Genomic DNA, 14,254 nt, shown 5'->3' with positions numbered 1-14,254 from the left:
CTGGACCAGACCACTGGGGCTCCCGCTGATCACTAAAACAGGGGCCTGTGTTCCCCCATTTGAAAGGAGCAGCAGATGTGAATGTGCACTGCTGCTCTATGGGACTGCTGGAGATAGCCAAGTACAAGCGCTTGGCTATCTCTGGCAACCCTATTTAAACAGGGGGACTTGGGCCCCATTTTGGTGATCGGCAGGGGCTGCAGGGGTCATCGCCTACAATCCTGTGGATAGAGGGCAAGTTGTTGTGAGACGGCATTTAATCATTTTAATGATGTTTTGGAGTATTCTTATGCATCTGTTTGCATTTATTGAATGTGCTTCTTGGGCATCGTCTTCTCACATTACTAGCCCTGTACAACCAGTTTATTTTGGTGGCCTTGTTGCTGGAAGCCTCTGATACGAGCGGTCTGCAGATGAGTGACAGGATGAATGCACCTTTCCACTGCAGGGTAGACCAGGCTTTAAAGGGGTACCCATTGAAATCAACGGGCAGTATTTCACCAGAGCAGAGGTCCCAACTGCATTTCCTCTTTTTTCTTTGTTTTTTTTATTTTGATCCAACATGCATACAATTCACATGCCCTTTTACACTGTAAAATTATTTTTTGATCATCTCAGCTGCAAATAAAACATGAATAATCTGTCATATTTACTACATCCGTGTGACTTCACCGAATAGAAGGCTTTTGTCTTAAGTGAACCTAGTACCTATTGCCTTCTAGTGCTCCTTCCGGGTATTCTAAATGTACCTTTACTTTCTCCAGACGTTCGTGCGACTTTGAGAAATTACTTAAATTAGTCATTAGTGCACCCTAGCTCCTCCGCGTTCTCCTTCCAGCTCCTCACACAGTTGTTTCCTTGTCAGGGTCAGGTGTGATGATGTATGGGAAGCTTGGAGAATGAGGCAAATATATTATGTACTGAAATGCACGGCCATGCCTTTGGTGCACCAGATCACTAAATAACGTGAAGAATAAAAAAGATTTTTCTCAAAGATGCAGGAACGGAGGGACAAGCTAAATGTAGGTTTCTAATACCTGAAAGGAACACTAGAGGGCATTAGGTTTGGGTTAACCGTTACAGTATTTTTCAGGCGACAGACTTCCTTTGGATCATTAAAAGATTTACCTCTGAGGCCTGGGGGTTGTTTTCGTTGTATTTCAGATTAGGAATTCCACACTAGACTTCTGGAGTTCTTACGTTTTACTGTCTAATCACAACATAATGTCGTCAGTAGACGGTACACTCACAGGAGAATGCACATTATGTGTAAGACATATATTTTTTACACTTGAATTACATAGTGACAATATGTCATTTGGTGAAGCATCTTTTAAAGAGGGCATGACCATGGGATGTGTCTTATATTGCAACTTAGTCCAATTCACTGAAAGGGACATGACTGTTGGCCTTGCTCCTTTCCTGCCCTTGCCATGCCGCACAGCTTGCAGCTTTTTAAAGCCACAATACCACAGCAGCACCAGCGATGAGGGGATGCCGCACAGTCGCAAGGTTACAGGAAAGACCACGGGAAGCATCCGTGCGTTCTGCTTTTCATGTAGTTCTTTTGGAACTCGGCACTGCAACGGATTCCTATTAAAGATAGTTGTGTTGCTCCTTAATGGAGATTTACTCTTACATAAAGACTGAATGTTAGATTGTTTTAGTATTGTGCTGGTCTTTATATAAACCCATATGAAAAAAAAAAGTTAAATCACAAGTTCTTCTTCTTTATGTTTCAGGTCTGACGGTGGCTACTATCGTGTTTGGTTTTCTGCGCAGTTTACTAGTGTTTCACGTCCTCGTTTCTGCTGCCCAGGCATTGCACAACCAAATGTTCCGCTCTCTCTTGCAAGCACCAGTGTTGTTTTTTGACAGGAACCCAATTGGTAAGTCTGTGATATCACGGCTTTGTTTAAATTTTGTTTTGAAAAATGATTTAACGTAAAGCTTCAGCAGAACATGATCAAAATGGGTCTTCTCTTCCTTGTCGGTGTTTCTTACTAGACTTTAGGGTGGGCACATTTTCAACAAAGTTTGCATAATCCAGTAGTGTAAGTCACCACCTGTAGAACCATTAAAACAAAGTATAACATTGATGCCTCCTACTAAAATTGTAAGTACCAACCCAATAATATCAAGCAATAAGTCAGTAAAGAATTATATAAAAAACAACCAAAGATGTGTGTAAGGGTGGTTAAAATGTGACCTGTGGAGGTCTCGGAGTACTGAATTATCACAAATGTTACCAAGCAGCTCAATTAGCCCTACTTCACTCTATCAGAGATTTGGTTTTCCCTTTAAGCGTTTGAGACTAATCCCCTGGTCATTCACTCCGTACTATGAACTCCACCCGGCTCTCGATCCACGATTACTAATCCCATCCTTAAGCAATCTCTCAAAATTTGGGATTCTGTTAAATATTCAGCTTGGCAACTTTCTTGCCTCTTTTACCACCCCAAAAGAAAAACACTTATTTCCCCCAGGACAGGATTCCCCAGGATCATTTGGCTACCGTCCACAGAAACCTTTCATTATCTCAAAGTAAATTTTTTTATTGAATTCCATTAAAAAAAAAATCTTACGACCCCTCTTTTACTTTTTTTTTTTTTAAGCATACTGTCTGCATCATCCACATGCTAGAGGGCTCATTGTGGAACGTTACACCACCCTAGTACATGCTTCCTATAGAACCCAACTGTCCTACATCTCAAAGTGGGAATCTGACTTGGGCTCTGCCTTAAAGGGGTTGTCTGGGTTCAGAGCTGAACCCGGACATACCCTTATTTTCACCCCGGCAGCCCCCCTGACTTGAGCATTGGAGCAGTTCATGCTCCGATGCTCTCCTTTGCCGTGCGCTATATCGCGCAGGGCAAGGTTTTTTTTGTTTACAATCACGCACTGCCAGGCGGAAGCTTCCGCCCGGCAGTGTGTTTGGTGATATCACCGGCTCTGATGGGCGTGATTTAGCGCTGCCCTAGCTGTTTTACTGGCTAGGCCAGAGCTACAGCCCGCCCATCAGTGCTGTTGACGTCACTGGGCTTCCTGGCAGCCCCATGGAGAGCCCGGTACGTCACCGGAACTCCAATAAATGCCTTTGCCCTGCGCGATTTAGTGCAGGGCAAAGGAGCGCATTGGAGCATAAACTGCTCCTATGGTCAAGTCAGGGGGGGCTGCCTGGGTGAAAATGGAGGGATGTCCAGGTTCAGCTCTGAACCCAGACAACCCCTTTAACTGGTCACCAGTGGAAATACATTTTGGATTCTACAGATAAGTGCCCAAAATACATTAATGTTAGAGAAGTTGTGTAAAGTAGCATTCCGCTGGTATTTAGTTCCATCCAGAATAGCCCATGCTACTCTCCCAACTCTGTCAATCTGTAGGTGACCTACTGCATATCTGGTGGGCCTGCCCCCAGGTGAAAATACTTTGGATCAGAGTGTATAACCGTATTAACTAAGTAATGGGTTATAATATCAAGGAGGACCCGTGAGAGGCATTGCTTAATAAGATAATCCCCCCACAATTATATAGTATGTGTGTGTGTATATGTTAGCTTCATCTTAACTGAGCCCCTGTAATGCAGTGGGAGTTAAAGCCGCTCTCCTGGGTGATCCCTTCCTAAGGATCATTTACCTCATTATATTTATGGCCTTTACATTCGCCTCTGTTGTTGGTTCTATAATACAAATTAGCTTTGCCTTCATAGATTTTCTAGTTAGATGAAGCCTCTCTGAAGGGAGAGAGCAGCAACCATTGTTGATAGGAGAAGGAGTTCCGACTCCTTGTATACTCTGTAGCTGAACTGTAGTCAAAGATCACAGCTCAATCCAAAGGAGCTGAGCTGAAAAGCAGTACAGAGGAAAATAAATAGAAGGCAAGTTACCTCAAAGGGGAGCCACATTAAAGAATTTAAACCGCCTGCACAGACCTTTCTGACATCTATTGTCAGCTGATTGCCTGGTCTCTTGAGTGGAATCGGCGGCCTGAAGACTGACATCCATGTGCACTTTTGCGGGAGAGGACAGCACCAGGATTTTATTCTTTTTCATCCTTATGCCTCTCATGATAAATACTGTTTTTCATAATAAATAAGAAAAACAAAAATAGAATTCTACTTTAGGGGATTGGAGTTCTTCTTTAAGGAAGCACTAAACCTAGACATGAATGATAAAAGTAAACAAGAGATAATCTTGCCTCTACTGTTTGTTGGTCTGGACTATTTTCTTCATGATACTGGAACAAATGGGTGTAATTCGGTTATACTTGAAATCTACACCAGCCCATAACTGGCATACATTTTGGCTTGTGTTCCCTGGATAACCAATGTCGCGTTGGTATGTTTATGAATTTGGCACATTGTACACCAATAGGCTTTTGACTGGCGTATTAATCTACCATTTTAGTAAATCTGCCTCATAATCTAGAAATCCTGGACAAGAGCATAGAATAATCTCCTGCTTGTTTATACCATTTTGGCTAGTGGACAACTGGGTGGCTTTAGCAGATGGGGCAGGGCTTCCAGACAGATGTCCTATGTGACTGTGATTAGGAGGAGGGAAGACATGGGTGAGCTACAATGTATTTTTCAGGAAATGAATTGTTTTGTACATTTTCTCTGTTTACCTTTGACCTTTGTTCTCTGGAGCTTTTTGAAGAGTGGCACATTATTGATCTCATTTTCCGTCTTCTTTGTTTGGAAGTCTTTGTTGCTAGGAGTGTAACATGTAACTATAACTTTATTGGGATTGTTTGTTCTACGTGCTGCCTTTTGTGTTGTGAAGTGTCAACAGAACTGAATGTCAAAAAATAGTTTTCCCACCCCTGACCTGTCATTTCTCTCTTTGCTCAGCATACTTGACTTTGTAATTTTTCCTCTGATCACCTGAATGCCTTTAGGGTAGAACAGTCTAAGAATAGACATTTTATTTAGTCCGAGACACTACTTGTCTTGAGCAGTTTGCATCACAGGATCATTAAGAGTAATTATTGAAGACTTTATTTTGGATTGGTCATTTTTCTAACAAGACAACACATGCTGGGGAAGACTTATGACAAATGCAAAATACAGCTCAATTCCGTGACATCGTGCACAAAAAAACTGAATACATGCGGCAAATTTACTGTGTTTCAGACACTTTTTGTGCCTCCCTAGGCAGTGTTATTTAGGCTTCGTTCACACCAGTGTTCAGCCTTTCCGTTCTCCTGCTCCGTTATAGGAGCAGGAGAACGGAAAGGACGGATTGGGCACATTAACTGAGGCGAACGCAGCCTACGGACCCCAGAGTCCTGCATGCAGTACTTTCGTCTCCTCTCCAAAATCATCTTCTGAGCGTAAACCTAACGGACCCCATTATAGTCTATGGGTTCCGTAGGCTGCGTTTGCCTCAGTTATGTGCCCAATCCGTCCTTTCCGTTCTCCTGCTCCTATAACTGAGCAGGAGAACGGAAAGGCTGAACGCTGATGTGAACTCGGCCTAAAGAGGTTCTCCAGGAATGTTTTAAAATGGCCACCACCAACCTGTCCTACAGTATAAGCAGGACTGGTTGTCTCCACTTGCAGAGCTGCCTTGAGGAAGTGGGGCCTCACTATAAACTACACTCTTGCACTTCTATATACAACATATTGGTGAGTTTTCCTGTCGGGCTGCTCGGCCATGATGGCATATCATAGGCAGGATTGCATTATCACGATCTATTGTAGAGCAGTCTAGTGAGGTCCTGCCCCCTCACTCCCCTAGGCAGCTCTGCAAGTGAGGCAACCAGTCCTTCTAACATACTAGGAAAGGTTGCGGGCAGGCATTTTAAATCATGCCCAGAGAACCCCTTTAATCACACAATGTGCAGCAATGCAATATAACAGTATTTTTTGTCCAATAAGATGCCCCCCCCCCCCCCCGCGTCTTATGGGGGCCAATACAAATGAGCGCTCCTACTATGGAAGTGCTCATTAGTACCAGAGGTTAGGGAATGCAGTGTTCCCCGGGCTTTGTACTCTTCCTCGTCCCCTGCCGTGGGCTGTGCTGTGACAGCGCATAACATGAGGACACTCTGTGACGTCACGCTCTGCACGTCGGGTCACAGCAGGAAGAAGTGAGCTGGATCCTAGGAGTGGCATTCGGAGCAGGAGAGGCAAGTTGATTTTTATATTGCTTTTATTATATTTGCTCTGCAGGATGGGTGTCTGATCTGAGGTTTGAATGGGGGTCATTCACATTGGGGTCTGATTGGGGGTCATTCACATTGAGGTCTGAGCTGAGGTCTGATTGGGGGTCTTATTAACATTGGGGGTCTGATTAGGACTGTGATCTGAGGTCTGATTAACATTGGGAGTCTGATTGCCGGTCTGATCTGAGGTCTAATGAAAAATATTTTTTTCTTATTGTCCTCCTTTAAAACCTAGGTGCGTCCTATGGACAGGTGCATCTTATAGGGCAGAAAATACGGGGGGAGGGGGAGATTTATCATTAGGAGAATATTTGAAGTCCCACATTTATCAAATGTTGCATGTTGTTTGATAAATTTGGCTTGTCCTTAAACCTAACACTTCTGTCTAGAGAAGCTACTCCAATTTTCCTACTCTACCCTGCTCCTGGAGTGAGATTGCGACTTATTTGCGACTTTTTAAAAAGTCTCAATGATAAATCTGGAGTGAAACTCATTAACATAGTTTACCACGCCCACTTTCCCATCCATAATATAAAACTGGAGTAAGTTATGTACACATCCAAAAAGTCGCAAAATTTGGCGCAATTGCATAAATTATGCACAAGCGAGTGTAAAAGTCGCAAAAGCCCTATTTAGTGACTTTTTGGTGCCAAAATTCTGGAGTGAAGTGATGATGAATCAGGGCCATGGTGTTTGGTGCAGTTTCTGCTTGCATCATGTAGTTCTAGGGTAACACGTGTACACATGCACTTTTTGATGCAGATTTGGTGTGGAAACACATAGAAAGCAGTACAAAGACGTGTATTTTTATTTTTTATTTTTTTTCAAACCTGCACACTTATGCAGTCTAATTTTGGAACAGTATTAATAAATCCTCCCCACTTTGTCAGGAACATAAAGAGCATCTGTCAGCGGAATCAACCCTTCAGTAAGTGGTATTTGTCATTTAGAGAAAGTTAATACAAGTCACTTACTAATGTGTTGTTGTTGTCTGTATTGCTTCCTTTTCTGGATTGATTAATTTTTCCATCTCATTGTACAACCACCCTGCAATCCATCAGCAGTGGTAGCTGTGCTTGTACAATATAGGAAAAAGTGCCAACTTTGGTGACCAGGACCACAGCAGCATGCATAGAGTGGCTCTTTTTCCTATATTGTACAAGCAGAACCACCACTGCTGGATTGCAGGGTCTTTGTACCCATGGAAATGAGTGATGTATAATGTGACACAAGATAGAACTCGCAAGTTCTAGCCTAAAGTCTTGCTTTTTAGAGAATTGCATTTACAGTAGTTCTTTAAGAAACTCCCTTAAGTACCACAAGACCCAGGTTTGTGTCTGCTTATGGAATGATTGGGCAGACCCTGTTTGATATTACTGGTCCTGTATTCTCAGAACTGTGTTTGCCTGTATAGCATTTCAATTTTTTTTTGTAAATCTGCCTTTACAGACTATCTCTGATTTATATAACCGTAAAGGAGAGCCTTTGGTGTAATCACCAGACCACATTTTGGGTTTATGCCAATGTAATGACCTATCCTGTGGATAGCTGATGTATGCTTTACATTGGATAACACCTTTAATAAATAGATGGCTCCTAGCTTTGGCTATGCCGATACTTTGTTTTTAGGTAACAAAAGTTGGTACTGCCTGGAGATGAGCCTAAACATGGCCCTACACATGGGGTGAATGTGTGTCAAACCTGCACTACCAGCATGCCATATAATGTGTGTGCAGGTGTCATGACTGTCCTCTGATGGAAGATTTTATATATATATTTTTAGGTGGGGGGTGGGTGGTTAGAGAAGGAGGGTGTACATAGTTTTCAACATGCCCAATCCTTTGTTCTCATGGGACACTGCTCTCACGGCTGGTGAAGTCTGGCAGCCCCTTACTCCTCTCTATTGAGAACATGTGCACAGTTTCCACAACTGAAAGTCCATGTGGATTGGAGGTTAGAAGAAATACCTGTGTTCTTCTGAAAGCCATTGAAGGTGTATGTAAACCTTAATTGCTTGTTCAGTGGTGTAAATTTGGATTTTTTTTGTGCTCGTTATATAGACTGGAGGCATAGCCTAGTAACATGAAGCTTTATATTTGTCAGCCTGGTTAATTCCTGTGCTCAGCATTGCTCTAGAAAGATATTCAAATATGTAAATGAAGTTGAATGTGCCTAGGGGTGGTCCTCAGAGCTGATGGTGCCTAGCTCCTCCCATCTTCAGGCCTCTCTTCACCTTCTTTCTCTGTGTTGCCACCTCCTTAGTCGTCACCTGGCCAGAAGACTAAGGAGTGCTACTTGGCCCATGATTGTCACGGCACGGTGTGGGTAGATAACTCCACACCGACCACAAGAGGGAAGGGAAAAGGTACTAGGCCTGGAAACTAAGGGAAGGGGGAAAAGGTCACCACCTAGTGAATCCCTAAACCGAGCCCTGACTACTATCAGTATGAACAAACCTTGATGGTAGGAATGTTCATACACTGGCACCTAGGGCCCTATCTGACCCTAAAGTGCCCTGGAAATAGTGTCAGGATAAGAGATGACCTGTTCCTTAACAGCTGAAGGAACAGGAGACTCCCTCAGGACTAATGCCAAAAGTTAGGGCAAAACGACAAACAAAAAATTGTCACGGTCCCACCTGTGACGGGGACTAGAAGATCAAGGAGACTGGCTGCATGTGATTGACAGCCCCTTTGGCTTCACTTTTCTGTGTTGTTGCTAGGGATAACCACATCTCTTGTCTCAGGTGTAGCTTAAGTGGTAATTCATTCTCCTCTATTTAGTCTGGCCTCACCCATCATGCTATGCAGTTGATAGCTCCTTGTTTGTGGAAGTCCTGGTGTTGGTTCTCTCTGAGTTCCTGCTTGTTTGCATACTTTTGGAAGTTAAGCTTATCTTCTTTGCTGTTTGTTGTTTTCCCCTACCTGCTGATATTAGGCTTTAGGAGGTCTCCTATTCCTTCATCTGGGAAGGAATAGGCCATCCGTGTCCTGACACTATCTGCAGGGCCCTGTTGGGGTGAGATTAGGCTTAGGTTCCTGCATATGAACATTCCTACCATCGAGGTCTGTTCATACTGATAGCAGTCAGGGATCGGCTTAGGGACTCACTAGGTGTGACCATTTGCCTTTCCCTAGGTCCCAGGCCTAATCCCTTTTCCCTTCCCTTCTGTGTTCAGTGTGGAGTGTATTTACCACACTGCTCCATGACAGACATAAAGGAAAGAGACTTAACTCCGAAGTATGCGGAAGAGCAGGAACTCAGAGGAGAACAAACACCAGCACTTCCAACATCCAAAAAGAGCTATCAACCGCATAGCATAATGGGTGAGGCCAGACTAAATAGAGGAGTTGGAATGACCAGGGGTGTGTCGTACCCAGCAACAACACAGAAGCAAGTGAAACTAGAAAGGCTGTCAGATCACATCATGTGCAGCCAGTCTCGTAGATCTTTTGACCCCTGTCACAGGAGAGACCGTGACAATGATGTGCTGTCACCTTGCCCACTATGGGCATCAGCCATACTGGGCATGCGCTAGAAGTGCAGTAAAGAGAAGAGGATGAACAGCAATGTAGCTCATGCACCAAAGGAGATGGACTTATGTGAAAAATGTCTGCGTCTCCTTCAGGCCGCTGCGATTAGTTAGGTCAGTGCTGACATACTCCGTTTTGAGAGATTGCTAAAAATAGCAGTTGCCTAATATAATGTTATTAATGTCGTCTGTATGAAGCACAAAAGCCTTACAATTATTGTGAGTTGGAGAGCTGGAAAAGTTCAGATTCCCTGCAGTTGGCCTGTAAAACCTGGGAGCAATTCTGATAGAGTGGTATTTGTGGATTACTATTTAAGCAATTCTCTATAAGTAAACCTTTAAGGAATGCTTAAAAACGGATATTAAAACTATGTATTTTTTCTGATTAGATTGACAAATCTAGCATTTTGCATTTCTTGTTCTCCCTTGTTTTGCTGCGTTATGTACACAAGAGGGCAGCATAGTTCAGTTAACTTGACATAAGCATCTGGCAATAAAGCGCACCAGTCCATCTGCCGTGTTTTTTTTTCCTTCCCTTTCATGACTGAGTGATAATACACACCAACTCCGAGAAACAAACTTAATTCAAATAGTTTTGAGTTTTTGCGTTCAGGGAGCGAGGTGGTTGTGCCAGCGACTGGTTGGTTTATAGAAGCTGTAGTTGTTTTGGCTGAGTGTAATTATAGAGAAATGGCCCTGCATTAAGTTTCGGCTCATGTCATTAATACGTCTGACACACTTAACGTCTTTAATGACGTTAAGCTACTTTGGGCCATTTTCCCTTTGTAGTTTGCTTTTAAAATATTTATATGACATTTACTACTATTTAGTAGTATTCTCATCGTCCAATGCCAAACTATTAGCATCTTATATACTATTTATCTATGATGGTTACTTGGAGCTTACAGTGTGATTTTATTAATATATGGGCAAGAATAAAAGATTTTTATCTTATTTTTTTTTGGCCGGGCATCAGGAACTACAGTAATAAAACGGGGTACAATATGTATTTTATTTTATATATATTTTTTTTAAATTTGTTTCTTAATTTTTAACTAAACTAAGCTACTATAAAGCTTCCAGAAACATCCGTTATTATAGAGCATACCCTGTGCATTCCCTAGCTGAAAACTTTGGCACCAAACCCTGCGGTTTTGAAACCACACACATTCTCTCTGACCTGAGCCGGCTTATATTATAATTGCAAGTGACTGAAGTATTCCAAGACAAAAGGTTGCATCAGTCTCCTTTATTCGGTGCAGCCGCATAATGACACCCTAAATATTATTTTTGGGTGTTTGAATGGAACAGCTAATAACTCGGGTAGGTGTGTCAAAGGAAGGCTGTATGACTTAGCATGTTTGACAAACACCATAATGTTTTCCTACATAAGCGGTTCTGTGTATTCCAGTCCTTATCAGGGTGTGATATTAAATGATATTTTAGTGGGAGTTGTTCATTTGTACCTCATAGAATCATAAAAGCCCTTGTTACATTTCAATAGCTTTCCAGTGGCCCAACAGTAGATAACCCATTGTATTCACACTGCTTCAGTAGAGTCAACACGGTGTTAGATTGTTCTGTTTAACTGCATTATCTGCTAGGATAACCTAATACATCTCTTACATTTGTGTCACTTTGTCACATTCAGCATAGACTTTAGCCAGATTAGGGAAATTGATGATCTTTTAAGTGTGGAAGTGTTCCCGTGGTTTAATTTTTCTTGTCGTCGAAAAGGACTTTTGTGCATCGCTCTGGCCGGGCGTTGATATAATCAGATACATATGGACATTGGTCTGACCTCTGTATTTTACAAAACGGGGAAAAATGTTCTTATCTTAGGGGGGAAAAAAGGGACTATTTCCTTTTTGATCACAGGGATGCAGACGGAAACGCTGTGCAGCTCAGATGCTGATTGAATGAAATGGTTCAGATTTTTCTTTTTTGACAATTTGAGGCAGTGATTTCTATAGGATTTGACATTCTCACTCTGATCTCCGTTTTGTGTACAGCTAACTTTACAGAAGTGAGAGAAAATACAGGCAAACTGACATGAAACCTTGGCGGCAGGCCAGTGCTGAGATGAACCTTTTGTGTATTTATAGTTTTCTTTATTTAATTTTTGCTATCATTATTCGTTGAGATCGAGATCCTCATGTATATACTATTAACCCCTTAAATGTGCCAGTGATTCCTTTCTAATATGCAGTCACATTTTGCTCCTCAAGAAGCTATGGTAGATTGTAAATGGTTATGAGCAGGAGAGATTTATTTCTCCTTTTCACTCTGGTGTGCAAAAATATACGTGGAACAATGAATGAAAACTACTCATTATGACTACAACAATATCAGAGCGGAGTATCTTCATACGGATCGTGTGCAGATGTTAAGTTGTCTGCACCGAATATTAAAAGCATTTCTTTCATTAAGACATTTCATTACATGTAATGAGCGGTAAGCTGAGCGTCTATGCATACCTGGGATATTGTGATGTGTGACGGATGCCTGGGATATTCTTCTGTATGAACGTCAAGTCATTTACCTTAGTTACAAGAAACGCTAATTACAGAATGTAAATTCATCTTTACATAGGACCAAACCCGCAGCGCCATATGATGCATTGAAAACCTTTTACTATATGTGTAACTAGTTTAATGTCCATATTAATAGGCTTAGATTGAGAGACTTCCCCTCTGCAATGTTTAATACGTACTTTGAGAACAGTACTGATGTAAGTATGTATGATGCCCCTACTGAATAATCTACACCCGGGGAGCACACTGTCTGTCCTTTAGCCTGAGGTTCTACAGAAGATCCAAATATTTTTTTTTTCTTGTAGTTTTAACAAATCATCATTACATTACATTTTCTTCACAATTTCACCGTGATCCCATAATTGATACCTTTATTTGAGGCGCACAATATATTGGTAGAGGAAATAAAGTGAAAAATATTTTACAAAATGTTGTTTTTTCCTATAAATCAAACAATTAAAATAATGGGGATAGCTGTAAAAAGTAATATATTTGTGTGTGTGTACTATATAATATATGTGTGTAAAATATATATATATATATATTTATTTCTCCTTTGTAATCCCGCTGGTTTCTGCAGTACTGTGTTGGATTTCTTCTGAGCAGTAGTACTGACATTACCCGCATGCTATACTATAACTGTGAGCCTCGTCTGCTCCAGGTTTGCGGTTTCCTCGTCTTGTGAAGTTTGATTCCATGTCATTTATCGCCAACAATACAAAAAGCCCAAACGGTGATAACAATGATTATGCGTTGTTACAATCAGATTAGAAGAGTTGGTCAGTACTGAAAATGCCTAGAAATCCAGATGTGTAGCACTGGGAGTGAACCTGGAGAGTGAGCAGTATGATGCAGCCTGGCCCCAGGAAAACACAACAGATTTCTTTTCATCGGAATGTTTTAAAGGCACGCGTGTCTCATAGAATGCTGATTGTGTCAGTAAAAAAAAAATATATTAATCTAAATTACATATTAAGGCAAGTTTTAAGTTTTTGGCAGTAATGGAATTTGGACACTTCGCATTAGGACCGATCGCTTTATATGAGGACAGCAGCAGTAAAATGAGCTTTACCCTAAGTCCTCATTAAGTTGTTTTCTGCTCCTTATCTTTTTTTGGGGCTGTTTATTTAGTTCATTTGTGTTCTCTACTTGCCTTCTACCGCCCCTCCCAAATTATGTCAAAGTATCCTCAAAGCTATGCTGTATCTATTAAAAGTGCAGTGCAAGAACAGTAAGTACGTCGTGGAGATCTAGTATAAACACCCCAGGGTGTGTATATGTGTGTGTGTGTGTAATATATACACACAGATTAAAAACCTAAGTTCTAGTTCATTATTAATTCATGGTGTGACAGGTTCCCTTTAGGGATTCAAAGTAGGGGTGCACCCCATAGAGACCTCTAATACAAAAGTAAGTGTGGAATTGTCTGGATCTTAATTGTGATACCAGTTGACAAGTCCATGTTATGCCCGTAAGTTTGGAGAAGGCACCTGTGTTTGCATGTCTTCAAGTTGGGTTCTTTTAGGGAAATCATTTTGCTCATATTGGGTTCCTGTCATGAGGGCTTAGATAAAGAGCTTAGTCTAAAATCTCTTAAAGTTCAAGCATCTGCCACTAGGGGCAATAAATAATTTCCTCATAGGCAATCGCCTTCTGTATTGTGCTCCTTCCGAGCTGTTAATCTAATTTAAACCTCCCTGATGATTCATCGCACCTCAATGGGATTTATACTTGGTATTAAATTCTCCCATGTCAGGAGCTCGCAAACATTCCAGCTGCCATTGCCGAATATATATTCTCACAACGATTGGCGTGTTTATTTTGAGGTCCTCGAAAGGAAGGGTGATGACACTGTATTCGTACAAGGGCTTTATATCCCGTGGATTGTAGCTCCTTATATTACGGAGTGCTTATATTAAAACACACTAATCATTCAGAAGACCAAAGCCACATAAAAACGAGCAATTAGCACTGCCCTATAACACGGATTTGTTTTGTCCGATTTAACTAAGCTACTTGA

At 41.7% G+C, this 14,254-nt stretch overlaps 1 protein-coding gene across 1 annotated transcript in view; it reads left to right on the top strand.

The window, feature by feature from the left end:
* The window catches only part of ABCC4 (ATP binding cassette subfamily C member 4), a 318,763-nt gene that overhangs the window by 130,277 nt on the left and 174,232 nt on the right, over positions 1 to 14,254 (top strand). Inside the window, exon 19 of the mRNA XM_044284601.1 lies at positions 1,743 to 1,889. Within this exon, the coding sequence (XP_044140536.1) occupies positions 1,743 to 1,889 (147 nt within the window). The remainder of the gene's footprint in view (positions 1 to 1,742; positions 1,890 to 14,254) is intronic.

Source organism: Bufo gargarizans, chromosome 3 (assembly GCF_014858855.1).
Source record: "Bufo gargarizans isolate SCDJY-AF-19 chromosome 3, ASM1485885v1, whole genome shotgun sequence".
NCBI lineage: Eukaryota > Metazoa > Chordata > Amphibia > Anura > Bufonidae > Bufo > Bufo gargarizans.
Note: the sequence above shows the minus strand (reverse complement) of the source record. Positions and strands in the feature narration are given on the sequence as shown.